At 37.0% G+C, this 15,967-nt stretch overlaps 1 protein-coding gene across 2 annotated transcripts; it reads left to right on the top strand.

Moving 5' to 3' along the window:
- The first annotated feature begins 255 nt into the window (after nt 1-255).
- On the top strand, nt 256-10,692 carry LOC144552979 (CELLULOSE SYNTHASE INTERACTIVE 3). 2 transcript variants are annotated; one of them, XM_078301050.1, is made up of 9 exons: nt 256-540; nt 1,065-1,115; nt 1,980-2,107; nt 2,523-5,122; nt 5,171-5,613; nt 5,893-8,428; nt 8,994-9,448; nt 9,856-9,972; nt 10,272-10,692. In XM_078301050.1, the coding sequence occupies exons 3-9, from the start codon at nt 2,034-2,036 to the stop codon at nt 10,428-10,430; spliced, it is 6,384 nt and encodes a 2,127-aa protein (XP_078157176.1). In that variant the 5' UTR covers nt 256-540; nt 1,065-1,115; nt 1,980-2,033; the 3' UTR covers nt 10,431-10,692. The 2 variants fall into 2 exon arrangements, with proteins under 2 accessions (XP_078157176.1, XP_078157167.1); XM_078301041.1 differs by lacking the exon at nt 1,065-1,115.
- Nucleotides 10,693-15,967: the final 5,275 nt, after the last annotated feature.

Raw genomic sequence — 15,967 nt, 5'->3', positions numbered from 1 at the left:
GAGATGGTTGATTGTTCCGCGAACATGATTCTTAGAAAACCATTATCACTGACAAGTGGGTCAATTTGTGGGCCCCAGAATTATCATTGCCGATCGGTTTTTAGTACAACATCTCAATTAATTATTGTTATATTATTTCGCTTGTATTTATGAAAATCCTGCAGTTTGTACGTCTCCAGTTCTAAATATCGGGATCTTCCGTTACCAAAGGGAGCCGTACGTCGTATCACCTGGCACACAAGAAAACAAATACGAAATGACGGATAAAAATGGAATTTTCTTCCAATACATTAAAGGACAGTGACTCAGTGAGTGAACCTTTTGACAGCAGTCTCTGTCTCTCTGGTTCTGTTGTGGATCGACGCCATTTTCCGATCTCACTATAGGGAGAAGAGAGGGACAGTTGTGTAGAGAGAGACGTAGGTGTGTAAGAGACTTTAATTTGGGAAGAGGATAAGTTAAGAAGCTTTGTTTGAGACAGCTACCGTTTAGTAACGCTCAAAAACGCTTGAAAGTGATGCGACGCTAATTCTCGCCGAGGTACACTATAACTCCTTTTTTATGCAAATTCATCATCTCCGTGCCAAATGTAATTGTTTACTGTGGTTTAATCAGTGGTCGTGCAGAGTTTCCGAGATCTAAGGTAATTTTCGGTTGTTTATCTAAGAGATCCAAGGTATTTTTGTTCTCCCCTTTGATCCTCTTGTAAAAGGGGATTCCTATTTTCTGAGCTTCCTTTGGAAGAAGAGAGGTCCAGTTTCAGGTTTTGCTTTTGATAGACCTCAGAGCTGTAAAGATTCTCTCTCTATCTCTCCTTTTTACTGAAATTCAACAGTTAATTTTTGGCTATGTGACTTATTAGTTTGAATTTGTAGAACTTCGTGGTCTACAAAACTGAATCTTTAAAAAATTCTCTTCTTATAAAAGCTTAATCATAATAACTGGATATCTAAGTTTACCAAAAATTTAGTAAAAGAATAGGTATGAGGTCTCGTTATATAAACTCACAGCAGTCAAAATTATGATTATTTGCTAATTTGTACTTTCCTCTATGTCTTTCCTAGGTTGTTTGAAACGATATCAAAAGGAAGCTTTTCGTAGCAGTTTAGATTCTGGTAAAAGAAAAGATAAATAGCAAGTATAAAACGATATTATTGCATTTGAACTATTATTTTAGGGAAACATATGATAGTATGTTTATTGATACGACCAATTTCAAGTTTATGAGACCCAAAAGAATGAACGTGAAGGAAAGTCCATTTTTATCGAGAAAAGGCAGAATACTACTAAACTGGTAATCAGTTTAATCTGTCTGGCGTGGGAAAACTATAATTTCTCAAATTGGTTTGTATGAACTATGCAAAGTGGTTGTTGGAGATGTTTGGTTTAAATTCTGTATTGCGCGGGAAAAATGGGTTTATATTTGCGGACCTTTTACGCGGGAAGAAATTTAAAGTAATAATAAAAGCATACGAGACCATACCGCATGACTTAGTGGGACCCTCATAGCTGTGAACTGTACTTCTTTGAGCCTGGTATCTGTGTCCATGTCAGGGTGTTATTTTGTGTGCATGCATGTAGTGGCGGCTAGTGATGAAGCCAAGACTTTTGGCTAGTAGGCAATTAAGAAAATTTTAATGTCATATGACTTTACAAACACGTGCCATTTTAAAGGGTTCATTTAAACTTAGTTAGTGGGGTCAACTGACTACCATCAATTTCATGGGGATCCGCCCCTGATTGTAGTTTTTTTTTTTTTTTTTTTTTATAAAAATAAAAACATGCAAAAATGCCAAGTTGCTAGCTTTTAACTTGGCGTGGAAACCGATTTTTGTGTGACCAAGTCAGTGTGTTCTTTTGTGCAAATGTATTTGATAATGCGGGCTACATAGAATAAAAGAATGCTGACTTCTAAATTTGTGAGGAAACCAACTTTCATTAGAAATTTTTTAATTTTGTCTTTCAATGCTTTTCCTTAGGTTCTACTGAAGATTTGCATTTAAGGGTGATGATAATAGACAAAAATTATAAATATGGCACAATATTCCTCCTCCGGTGGTCGTGAACCCAATTCTCCCGTGCCTTCTTCTTCTTCGGGTAAATCAAGGTATATTTATAAATTTTAGTAACCATATTCTTTGTGCCTTGTTCCCAGGTTTGGGTTTAGATATTAATTTGAATTATATTGAATGGACAAATAGAGCAAGATGCTTATAGTGATCTTCAGGTTCTGTATTCCAGCTCCTATTATATATTGAGAGAAAATCTTTCTATAGGATTTATAGCAACTGCTATAGAAAATGACCAAAGCATGGCCATAAATTCTAAGCAGATGAAAGAAAGTTTCATTGGGCTGAATAAAAGGTGCAAAATCTGGGTATTTATAGATCAAGATGTTCCTTTTATGTGAAATAGGAAATGATGCTGGGAGCAGTTCAGCATTGCTCAGTGACAACTGTGAATTTGATTATTGTCATATATTGCTCTGACATTTATTAAAATCTTATTAATTGCCAAATCAGGGAAACCAATGGGCTCGCTGATTTGGATGACCCAGCAAGCACCGTGTCCACTGTGGCCCGCACCCTTGAGCAGCTCCACATCAGCATGTCGTCCCCACTTGGGAGAGAACAGCTCACCTCCAACCTACTCTCCCTTGCGAGGGAGAAAAAAGAGGCACGCATTCTCATTGGGACCCATGCACAAGCCATGCCTCTTTTCATATCCATTTTGCGAAGTGGGCCCCCACCTGCCAAATTTAATGTTGCATCTTTGCTGAGTGCAATCTGCAAGGAGGAGGACATGCGAGTGAGAGTACTTCTTGGTGGCTGCGTACCTCCACTACTTGCAATGTTGAAGTCTGACTCAGTAGAGGGGCGAAAGGTGGCTGCGGAGGCCATTTTTGAGGTCTCATCTGGAAGCTTGTCGGATGACCACATTGGCATGAAGATATTTGTGACTGAAGGGGTGGTCCCCACTCTGTGGGCTCAGCTCAGCAGTAAAACCAGGCAGGAGAGGGAAGTTGAGGGCTATTTGACTGGTGCATTGAGGAATCTTTGCCGGGACAAGGATGGGTATTGGCGGGCCACACTAGAGGCTGATGGGGTTGAGATAATTACAAATCTTCTTTCATCTGGAAACCCAGCTGCTCAGTCAAACTCTGCTTCCTTATTGGCTAGACTGGTATCAGCATTTGGGGATAGCATACCAAAGGTAATAGATGCCGGTGCAGTCAGAGCCCTAATTCGTCTCTTGGGGCAAGAGAATGATATCTCAGCTCGTGCAAGTGCTGCCGATGCTTTGGAAGTTCTCTCTTCGAAATCTACTGTCGCTAAGAAGGCAGTGGTAGATGCAGGCGGGCTACCTGTTTTGATTGGATCCATTATCGCCCCTTCCAAAGAGTGCATGCAAGGTGGTGAGTCTTGCCGCTCCTTGCAAAGTCATTCAGTCTGTGCCTTGTCGAATATATGTGGTGGCATGACTTCTCTGATATTTTACCTAGTCGAAGTATCAAAGACTTGTAATTTACCAGTGCCGCTTCCTGATGTATTGGGTGCGCTTGCCTATGCCTTGATGGTTTTTGTTGAAGATGAGGGGCACAAGGTGTTCGATCCTGTTGAAATTGAAACTAATTTGATAGTATTGCTGAAACCTGGGGATAAGAAGCTGGTTCAAGACCGGGTACTGGAAGCATTGGCAAGTCTATTTAATAATAGCTATCTCTGCAATAGAATCAGCAATGCAGTTGCCAAGAAGGTTTTAATTGGCTTGATAACCATTGCCTCTGTTGAAATCCAAGAGCATTTAATCCCCTGTTTGACGGGGCTATGTTGCGATCGTGTCATGCTGTGGGAGGCTTTAGGAAACAGAGAAGGTGTACAATTGCTAATTTCTTTACTTGGTCTCTCAAGTGAACAGCAGCAGGAATATGCAGTTTCACTTCTGGCAATTCTAACAGATGAAATAGATGAGAGCAAGTGGGCCATAACAGCTGCTGGGGGAATACCCCCATTGGTGCAGCTATTGGAGACTGGGTCCAACAAAGCAAGGGAAGATTCTGCGCATGTGCTCTGGAATTTGTGCTGTCACTCTGACGACATCCGTGCTTGTGTAGAAAGTGCGGGGGCAATTTCGTCATTGTTGTGGCTTTTAAAAAGTGGTGGGTCCAAGGGGCAAGAAGCATCAGCTAAAGCACTAAAAAAATTGATCCGGCAAGCAGACCCAACCATAATAAACCAGTTGTTGGTTCTTCTTTCTAGTGAGTTGGTCGGGTCAAAATGTCAGGCGATAACAGTTTTAGGTCATGTGCTTATGATGGCTTCCCATAATGATTTGGTGCATGATGGGTCCACAGCAAATAAAGGATTAAGGTCACTAATACAAGTATTAAATTCATCTGATGAAGAAATGCAAGAGCATGCTGCTTCAGTCTTGGCAGATCTTTTCAGCACCAGGCCTGATATTTGCGATAGCCTGGCAACAGATGAGGTTGTGAACCCATGCATGAAACTTCTGTCAAGCAGTGCCCGTGGCACAGCAACTCAATCAGCAAGAGCACTGGGGGCTTTTTCTTGGGTGACTAATGCTAGTTCGAGAAATCCCTACCTTGAGAAAGGCGATGTGATACCTCTTATCAGGATGGCCAAAGCTGCATCTATGGATTCAGCAGAAACAGCAATAACTGCATTGGCCAACCTCCTTTCTGACCCCAATATAGCACAAGAGACACTTGACCAGGATATTGTTCCTGCTTTGAAAAGCGTGCTCAAAGAAGGAAGCTCAGAAGGAAAGAAAAGTGCAGCCAGGTGTCTGTACCAGCTACTCAATCACTTTCCTCTTTGCAATGTGTTTACCGATTACTGCCAATGCCGGTTTGTGGTGCATTTATTGGTAGATTGGCTCATTGATGTGGACATGGGAACTGACACCTGTTTGGATGCCCTAGCTGTCCTTGCTATCACGGTTAGAGCCAAGGAGAGTGTCAATTTTGAGAAACCTGTGTGGTCTGCTATTGCTGACATGCCTGAAGGGCTGTTGACTTTAGTGAAATGTTTGGATTTGGGTTCCCCAAATACACAAGATAAGGCAATTGAGATTCTTTCAAGGGTTTGTCAGGAGCAAGGTAGTTTGGTTGGTCAGGAGCAAGGTAGTTTGGTTGGTCAGGAGCAAGCTAGTTTGGTTGGTCAGTACTTGGGTCAAGTCCGAGGCTGTGTGCTCTCTCTTGCTGAGAGAGTAGTCAACTCACCAAGTTTAGAGGTAAGGATAGGTGGAGCTGGGCTTCTGACATGTGCTATCAGAGAGAGAAGAGATGAGTCAGTAAGAGTGCTCTACTCATCGGAACTATCAGAAAAGCTTGTTGGTTCATTGGTAGATATGATGAGGCCTGATTTTAGTGCTAGTTCATTACAAATTGAGGTGTGGAATCCAAAGAGTTATCCAGAAAGGGATGAGGAATATGTGGGACCTGACCCAGCTAGGGTTTTGGGAGGCACTGTTGCCAACTGGTTGTTGCTGTATCTTTGTTCAGCTTCTGCAGTGTGTAGGATTACTGTCATGGAGGCTGGTGTTATAGGGGTTATCTCTGATCAACTTTCAAACTACACTGATCATCAGGTAATTATGCTTCAGTTATTTCATGTCATTGTTTGTGTTGACTCTTTGCAAGCTCAAACGGATTATATAATTAAAATAAATCTCAAGTGAAACCAATCAGATAAAAAGAAATTAGAAAAAGGAAAAGACAACAAAGCCATGTACCTAAAATCTGAGATTTGCATAATTTTGTCCACACATAATTGTACAGGTTTGTCTCTTGCCTTGATCTACCAAAATCCCTTTTCACACAAAATATTTCTTTTATTACTTGACATAAGTTATGATTATTTTTTACAGGCAGAATATGGAGAATTTGACGGTATTTGGAAAAGTGCACTTCTCTTGTCAGTATTATTTCAGGATCAAACTGTCATTCAATCCTCATCATTCACACGAATGGTACCTTCTCTCGTCTCTGTACTCAAATCTGAAGAATTAGCTGACCGATTCTTCTCAGCCCAAGTACTCTCCAGTCTTGTCCAAACTGGAGACAAAGAAACCCAACTCTCAGTTGCGAATTCTGGTGCAATTCCCAGCCTGATAACTCTAATTGGGTACACAGAGTCCAACTTAACTGCCTTGTGTGAAGAATTTATGTTACCAGCTGATCCAAGTTATGCCATAATGAAAAGAATATTCGAACTGGAGGAAGTGGTGACAGGTGCAATCGCACGGAAGTCAATACATTTCCTGGTTGACCTTCTGAGACCAATGGCAGATAGACCTGGTGCACCATTAATCGCGCTTGAGCTTCTGACACGTCTGGCAGAGGCTAGTGACACAAACAAAATCACCATTGGAGAGTCAGGTGCCATCGATGCCTTAACCAAGTACCTCTCTCTAAGCCCGCAAGATAAAACTGAGACTGCTATAACCAACTTACTAGGAATTTTATATACAAACTCCGAATTACTCCACCATGAATCTTCTCTAAGCACATTGAACCAGTTGCTAGCTGTTTTAAGGTTTGGGTCGAGAAATTCTCGGCTTGTTGCCGCAAGAGCTCTGAAGGAATTGTTTCAATCTGAGAGTTTGAGAGACACTGAGATTGCAAGACAAGCAATCCAACCTTTGGTTGACATGCTGAATGCAGGAAATGAAAGGGAGCAACAAGCTTCCCTATCGGCTCTTATCAAACTAACAACCGGAAACCTCTCAAAGGCTTCAGCTTTGACTGAGGTAGAAGGGGACCCACTTGACAGCCTCTGTAAGATCCTCTCATTCAGCTCCTCACTTGAGCTTAAAAATGATGCTGCTCAACTCTGCTGCATCTTGTTTCAGAACCCTTTTGTACGGGACCGTTCCACTTCTTTGGAGTGCATACGGCCTTTGACACAACTTGTCATGTCGGGGTCCGGTTCAGCCATGGGCCCTGCCGTCAGTGCTCTCAACCTGTTATTAGAAGACGAAGACAATGCAAATGTGGTTGCTTCAAACGATTTGGTTGATACTCTGGTACGATATGTATCACCAGAGAATTTTGAGCTAGCAGAGTCCAGTTTAAGTGCGCTTATTAAATTGGGAAAAGACCGGCCTAATTGTAAGATAGAGATGATTAATTCTGGGGTGATAGATAGTTCACTTGACATGATTCTTGAAGCACCAGCTACCGTCAGTTCATTGATGGTCGAGTTATTTCGCATCTTGACCAACAATAGTGGCATTGCAAGAAGCTCAGCTGCAGCGCGAATGGTGGAGCCCCTTTTTCTGGTCTTGCAGCGGCCTGATTTCACTGTGTGGGGTCAACACAGTGCCTTACAAGCTCTCATAAATATTCTTGAAAAACCGCAGAGTTTAAAAAATTTGAAGTTAACCCCAAGTCAAGTGATTGAGCCTCTCCTCATTTTCCTCGAGTCACCGTCTCCAGCCATACAACAGCTTGGCACAGAAGTTCTCATGCACCTCCTAGAACAGGACCATTTCAAGATCGATATCACCACACTAAATGCAGTGGTCCCACTCGTGCGGTTGGCAGGGATTGGTATAATAAGCCTACAGCAAACAGCGATCAGAGCTCTTGAGAGCATCTCTGTGACCTGGCCTAAGGCTGTCGCTGATGCCGGTGGCATTTTTGAACTTTCAAAAGTTATCGTGCAAGATGATCCATTGCCTAGCCTGGAGCTGTGGGAGTCGGCTGCTTTGGTACTGTCTAATGTTTTAAGGTCCAGTACTGACCACTATGTGAAAATCTCCATGTTGGTCCTCGTTAGACTATTAACTTCTAGTGTAGAAACTACGGTTACTGTGGCTCTCAACGCTTTGTTAGTTCAACAGAAGAATAGCACCAGCAGTGCCGTGTCAATAGCTCAGGCTGGAGCTGTAGAAGCACTTTTGGAGCTGTTAAAGTCGCACCAGTGTGAAGAAGCTGCCGCTAGATTGCTAGAGGCATTATTTAACAATGTCAAAGTGCGTGAAAAGAGGGTTGCAAAGTCTGTAATTGGGCCACTTGCCCAGTACTTGCTTGACCCACTTACCAGATGTCAACCAGCAAAGCTCCTGGTAACCCTTTCCCTAGGTGACCTTTTCCAGCATGATGCCCTAGCCAGATCGAGGGACTCAGTCTCTGCATGTCGTGCTTTGGTAAGCGTGCTGGAGGACCAACCGAACGAGGACATGACAACTGTGGCAATCTGTGCATTGCAGAACCTGGTGATGAATAGCAGAACAAATCGGCGTGCGGTGGCTGAGTCAGGCGGGGTCCTGGTTGTGCAAGAGCTGTTGTTGCACCCAAGTGCTGAGGTGGCAGCTCAGGCCGCATCGCTGATCAAGTATCTATTTGCAAACCATACACTTCAAGAGTATGTTTCAAATGAGCTCATCAGGTCGCTTACTGGTAAGTGTTTGGCTATTTTTGCGGGTTTATTTTTGCATATGCCCTTGAGAAAGATGATATTTTCAATGGTAATGATTATTTTTGTGTCCTTAGTTTTTTTTCTGATAACATTGGGTGCCAAGAAGTCAGTTTTAAATAAAAAATGTTCTAAAAGAGAACTAGCCGCACTGAATGTTAGGGAATAGCTCAAGTGCTTAACCCTTTTTTCAGGTTAGTGAGCTCACACTGTCGAAATTCTAAATTTATTTTTCTTGTAAAAAAATTACCTCTTCGAAATCAATTTTTAAGCAAAAAGAAACTGCAAATTGTGAAACGTTCCATTATATTTTCCATGGAAAAAGATGCTCTTTCTTTTTGAATAATGTTTCTTACTTCATCATGTCAACATTATAAATGTACACATTTATAAGGTCAAATGAGAGAAAGGCGATAATAATGGAACAAGTGACATAAATTTTGTTTGTATCACATACCATATTATGGTCCCTAATAACTGTCACAGGGATAATCCATCTAGTTTGAGATTATCAACTATCTACTTGTTCACAACTTCATATTTCTCCAGCTGCACTAGAGAAAGAATTTCTCTCGACATCAACAATCAACGAAGAGGTGCTTCGGACAATCTATACAATCTTTGCCAACTTCAAGAAGCTGCGCATGTCAGAGGCAGCCACGCTTTGCATTCCCCACCTGGTTGCTGCGCTGAATTCTGGATCTGAACCAGCCCAAGAAGCTGTGCTTGACACTCTCTGCCTCTTAAAGGATTCTTGGCCTCAAACTGGTGAAGACATAGCCAAAGCACAAGCATTAATTGCTGCTGAGGCGATACCGGATCTCCAATTGATGATCAAGAATTGTCCCCCATGTTTTCATGAGAGAGTTGATAGTCTATTGCATTGTTTGCCGGGGTGTCTTACTGTGACTGTCAAAAGGGGCAATAATTTGAAACAGACTATGGCGAGCACAAATGCGTTTTGTTGCCTGAAGATTGGAAATGGCCCCCCAAAGGAGACACGGGTAGGTCTTCCCAAAGTATCTTTTTTCTTTTCCCAAATCGTATGCAACATTATTTGGGTGTTTGTGATAATACCAGACTTTAGACTGATAAGAGGTATTAAATCTTGGAAAAAAAAAATATCTTACAGTCCCTGATAACTTCATTAATTTGACCATGCTCCATGCTGGTAAAGAAATACAGACTTTGGACACAATACTGTCATCTGTGATCTACTTGGCTTGTTTCGTGTATACTTCAGTGTTGTTTTTTTATGTAGAGGCCTTAGAGCACAACTTCCAGTTTTTAGACATTAATATGTAAAATGCAGGACATAATTTTTAAGGGTTTAAAAATATTTTGGTATAATTGCGGAACTAATATCTTAAAGATGAATGGTTTAATTAGTATTATATATTCTTATATGTAGGTGGTGAATCACTGTTCAAACCCTGAATGGAAGGAGGCCTTCACTTGGGCATTTGACATACCCCCCAAAGGGCAGAAACTTTACATTATTTGCAAGAGCAGGAGTACTTTTGGAAAGGTTTATTTTTTCACCATGCAATAATATTCCTAGTCTTTTGTTATGACTACTTTTGGCTATTTCCGTTGAGAAAATAGCTTTCATCACCAAACTATCCAATACCTATTTTAGGCCTGCAGCATTTTCTTTCTTGCATCGTTCTTTTCTGGGTCCAATTAATTTGCAAACCTTCCTTTAATAAGGTATACAGACATTGACCTGAAGGAAGTTTCGGTAATGCTGGCATTAATTTTTTCTCATCAACATCTCTCATTATTTCTTATCATTACTCTGACATGACTATTTTCATTGACTTGCAGCCTACACTAGGGAGAGTAACTATCCAAATAGATAAAGTTTTGACCGAAGGGATATATAGTGGTCTGTTCAGCCTTAGTCATGACGGTGGCAAGGATAGCTCGAGAACTCTTGAGATAGAGATCGTGTGGTCAAATAGAACTTCAGGGAGTACATTCTAGCAAAATTTTCTTAAAAAAGAAAATCTAAAACATTTTTAGACATGGTTAAAGGGTTGAGAGAGTATTGGCTTCTCATACTCTGATGGTTGAAAAGAGTGTTGAATACTATACTTTTTGTACAGGTGCTTAGAGAGTTGGGTGCGTGTAACTAAATTGAAAGTAGTGTTTGATGTGTCGAGTTGTACCAGTGCTGCCAGTGGAGTGGCGGTGCTGACTGTGCTGCCTTTCTTTTGTGTTGTTAAAAGAGGGGGTTGCACTATAATGTCAGTATGAAAGACATCTCAGATAAAATCCAAATTTCTCTCAGGCTTTTATGCTGTATATTTACTCGATCCCCATGGCCACCATCGTAATCAACCTTGAATATCACTAAGATTATGTTTTCTCATTCATATATCTGGTATATGTCAGCTTTGGTAGTCACTTGTATGATTAGAGACAAAATCAGACTTTCAAGTTATGGGGGTTAAAATAATGTTGGGAGGTCAATCATAGAAAATTTCATGGGGTCAATTTTACAAGAGTAGAACTAGGGTGTTCTTAAGTTCATTAAATCCCTTTGTTAACTTAGTTCTAAAACTTGTCGAATTGGCTTTAAACGACAAATTTAAACTATTGAAATCATTCTATCTTACGAGTGATGAGTTTATATGTAGAAATTTTAAATTTTAGAATTAATTTAGTATAAAGTAAAGTAGTCAAAATTAGAAGGTTTATAAATTAATTTAGTGTATTTATTTTTTGAATATTTTTTTAACACTTGACTCTATACAAAATTAATTCATTTTTTTTTAAATTTTTGTATGTAGACACATCACTCGTAAGGTAGATTGGTTTTAATGGTTTGAATTTGTTGTTGAATCAATACGATAGGTTTTAGAACCAAGTTCACAAAGCAGCATGGTGAACTTAAAAACACCCTAGTTCTACTCATTTTACAATACCCATCATATTTACTCTAAACTATATAAAATTTGAAAATGAATAGAGATTAATTGACCGCATTCAATATATTTGCCCTTGTATATGATATATTCATCTTACAACAAACACATTTAAGAATTTGGTGAACACAACTTCAAAAATCTATCAGATTGGCTTCAAACGATGAATCCAAACTGTGAAATCAATATACTTCATAAGTGTTGTGCGTACATGCAGAATGTTAAAAATTTCGAATTTACTTAGTACAAGTCAATCATTAAAAAGAATGATCAAAATTAAATGCATAAAATTATTTATTAAATTTTTTTTTTTTTACCTCTTGACTTTGTACTTAATGAATTCAAAAATTTCAAAATTTTGCATGTATATATATCACTAATGAAGTAGATTGGTTTTAACTGTTTTTATTGGTCGTTTGAAATCAATCTATTAGATTTTTAAAGTTAAGCTCATCAAATTTTCTTGGTGAGCACAACACACATTAGCTTTGCTCAAAGCATTTTGTGTTGAAGTTGTCTCATCTTCCAGACAAACATAGTACCAGGAATTTGTTAAATAATTTGAACAAAATCTAGATAGTTGTAAAAAGAACACATTTGCATGTTTGTTTTTCGAATCAGCGATTCCAGCGTTTTAAAAGTACAAATATTATTCGAGCCTATCTCAAGATTTCATAACTTGTGCGAAACTTCCAAAACAAAAGGCACAAATGTTAACTTGGCAGAAGTAGCACCCTTCTCGGAAAATCTCATAACTTAGAAGAAAAGACGTTGTGGTTTTTTTTTTTCTTACGCATGTTTTAATTTAAGAATAATTATTTATGTACCCGCGCTACAGTACCCGCGCTACAGTAACTGCATTTAGAGGAATAATGTATTATGGTCCCCACTAATTATATTGTGTCCACTAATTATTATTCTAAAAATATATTATATAGTCTCAACTAATTATTATTCTAAAATCTCAGTAGCACCCTTTCAAAGCCTCGCACTAATTCCGTGTCAACATTTCTCTAACAAAAATAGTTGACCTCATAAAAATAAATACTTTCAATACTTAGATATTAATACTTTCAGTGTCATATGTAAAAAGAGGAGAGATCCAATTACAACATTATGACAGTTTAAATCCCCACAAGCAGTTATGTAAAAATTACAACATTGTTTAGCATATAGATATAAATACTTGTGTTCTTTGAACTATATACTTCAAGATTTGACTATTAATATTTTAAAATAAAGTTACAGATCTGGAACAGTTGCGATCCCCATAAGCAATTATGGCAGTTTAGGCACGGGTACGATTATTTAAAAATAATTAATTTATCATTTACATTGTTTACTATATAGATATAAATACTTATATTCTTTGGACTACATACTTCAAGATTTGACTATTAATATTAAAAAAAAGTTACAAATCTGAAGTGCAGTTATGACAGTTTGGTCCCTACAAACAGTTATAACAGTTTAAGTGCGAATACTGTAGCGCGGGTACCCATATGAGCTTCCTTAATTTAAAGCGTCCAGATTTTTTTTTCTCTGCGCAGACGCTACTGTTGATAGCGTATATCTGACTTTTTTTTAGTTCAATCGGTATAAAAAAAATATGTATTAAAAATAATTATATTTAAATCAAAATGCTATTTGCTTGCTTCTAGCTTTAGTTGAAAATTATATTGGATTATTTAATTTTGGCGCGCTCAATAATTAAGGTCAGATTGATCTCATTTTGTCAGCTCAATAATTAAGGTCTGCACAACGTCTCGAGATTCATGTACCAATAATTAAGGTCGCTAGGCTGCTTTAACGTTGTACATCACAACTAGAGATGCTATCGGATCGGGTCCATATACAATTATATTTGGATTCGTACTCTAAAAGTGATTGAATTCGAATTTTAATTCATATACTTATTTGTTTCTAATCGGATCGGGTTCGAATTTGGATACTTATCTATTCGTAGATATTTCGGGTCCATTCTTTCGGTTCCGGATAGATAGATAGTCATAACCATAACTTGTTTGTAGATTTTCAGATCCGGTTCAGATATAGAGCGGTTCGGATCCGGAGTGGGTATATATCACAACCCTAAGCATTTGAAAAATCATTTACATTTAAATATAATTATAATTTTTAAACATCTCCCATAATAAATCATTATAATATAAATCAAAAGCTGCTGCAAAATAAAAATTATACTATTGTTTTTGTTCATAAATAGAATATTAATATTAACTTGTTTCAATCAGTGAATAGAGCAACAAATTTCAATAATATGTGTAAAAAGATAGATATATGGTAGACAAAGAGATCAAGAAAGATATATGGCAGATATTTGATTTCAATAATATTTATTACGAATGATATATCAATGAGAGCAATAAATTTTCATGATTATGCGGAGGATATACAAGATAAATATTGAAGGATATATTCATAGCAATAAATTTTATTCAAAAAATTAATATGCAAATTGTGATTATTGGCGTGACATTTTGTCGATTTGATTATATGCAAAATTATATTTTCATAGTTATTAATATATGTTTTAGAGTGAGTCTATGGTACTATGCATATCACGGGTTGTTACTGTGATACGGCTCTATATTCGAGTTTTCAAATTCTAACGGTCGATCCGAACCGTTCATCTTGTTCTCCATATTAATATGTGTTTGGAGACCAAATTTTACATTTTTTGAATTTTTTTTACTATTTTTTAGATATTTAGAAAATCACTTGATCTGAAAATTCTGGACCATCCAAAAACAGTGATTTTCAATAAATCTAAAAAAATAGTAAAAAAATTTCAAAAAATGTAAAATTTGGTCTCCAAATACATATTAATATGGAGAACAAGATGAACTGTTCGGATCGACTGTTAAAATTTGAAAACTTGAATATAGAGTCGTAGCACAGTACCAAATCGTAATATGCATAGTACCATAGACTCACTCTATGTTTTATCAAATATTTATACAGGTATCGGATTGGGTTTAGTTATAGGTCGGATAACTAAATCAAACCCATATCATATCCATTACAATATCGGTTTCGGTTCGGATCCAAATTGAATATTAAATTATTAATTTTATAACTGTACCTATAGTTTAATCAGTTATATTTTCTAAACCATATTCTATCCAAATTAACCAGATCCATTTCAGAATAATAAGGTAAAAGTAGCACGTTACGCACAACGTCTCGAGATTTTCCGACAATGTATTTTTTTTATTTTCATTAATAAAAAATTCGGTTAAGTTCCGGCCAGCAATATTATTATATTTCTCCCCTCATATTTAAACCGTTAGTCATCGTTTGGGTGAAAAAGGAATTGTTTACCATATAAAATTGGATCAAACTTTGCTGTTGGAGTTTAGGTTCAGTTGGGTGTGATTTCGTTTACATGCGGATTTAATTAGTTTTTAATAAAAATCCAGGTTCAAACTTTGCTGATTTGCAAAATCCACTTTTCAAATTTCAGAGTCATATCAAGGTTAAATTTGCACCTTATCTTATTCGATCTAAAAGACAACAAACCAAACCGCGTAGTAAATTAAAAATGAAAGAGTCAATATATATAGATATCCAAACTTATACGATTTAAGAAGAAGCGTATATATCTTAGTAGATCTATGAAAAATCATTAGTTTTAATATATTATTATATATGTTCATAACAGTCTTTAGCCCGACAGTCTTATAAACACGAGTTAAGAAGACGCGTTTCTTAATAATAAATTCTATTAAAAAATTAATATATTATCATGTTCATAATATTCTTTAGCTCGATAGTCTTTGCTAATATAAACTTCCATCTCTTCTGCTGCTTACGACCATCATATTCATATTTACTCCATATAATATGCATATTTATTCATATTTAACGGATATTTAGTTATTTACTCAAATACTAATGTTACTGTTTTACTTGATTTTTGTTCTTCATATATGTGTAGATTATCTGATACAATCATACATGAGGAAAACTAGGGTGTTTTTAAGCTCATCAAGTTTTTAGTGAACTTAGTTCCAAAGCGTATCAAATTAGTTTCAAATGATGACGTGTTTAAATGTAAATTTTTAAGTTTTTAATTTAATTTTGTATAAAGTTAAGCGGTAAAAAAAATATAATGTATTAAATTAACTTATAAACCATTTTTTATTGACCACTTGATTTATACTAAATAAATTCAAAAATTTATAAATTTTGTATGTAATATGTATGAAGTAAATTGGTTTTAATAGTTTGAATTCCTGAATTCAATAGTTTTTGGCACCTTAGTTCTATTCCTTATATAATATGAATATATTTCTTATTGATTACACCTTAGTTCTAAATATATATTTATCAACAAAATATTCAAATTTCTTTCATATAGGATGTATTCTTTATAATAACATAGACTTATTTTTGATAGCCACATATCCATAATGGTAGTCAGGGGCGGATCTACAATTAAGTCAGAAAATATTTAGTCACTCTAATAATTAAAAAAAAAATTATTCATATATACTAAATTTTAATTGAATGCTTTTTTAAATTTTATATAGTTCACTCTTTGTTATAATATGTTAAATGTGTGCTCGTAAA

Source organism: Carex rostrata, chromosome 1 (genome assembly GCF_964058835.1).
Source record: "Carex rostrata chromosome 1, lpCarRost1.2, whole genome shotgun sequence".
Lineage (NCBI taxonomy): Eukaryota > Viridiplantae > Streptophyta > Magnoliopsida > Poales > Cyperaceae > Carex > Carex rostrata.
Note: the sequence above shows the minus strand (reverse complement) of the source record. Positions and strands in the feature narration are given on the sequence as shown.

Excerpts from the sequence above, each read along its gene's own strand:
- LOC144552979 (XM_078301041.1), top strand. The coding sequence starts at position 2,034 with ATGGCACAATATTCCTCCTCCGGTGGTCGTGAACCCAATTCTCCCGTG. Across the intron at positions 5,614-5,892 it reads CAAACTACACTGATCATCAG|GCAGAATATGGAGAATTTGA; the intron begins GTAATTATGCTT and ends TATTTTTTACAG. Across the intron at positions 9,449-9,855 it reads GCCCCCCAAAGGAGACACGG|GTGGTGAATCACTGTTCAAA; the intron begins GTAGGTCTTCCC and ends TCTTATATGTAG.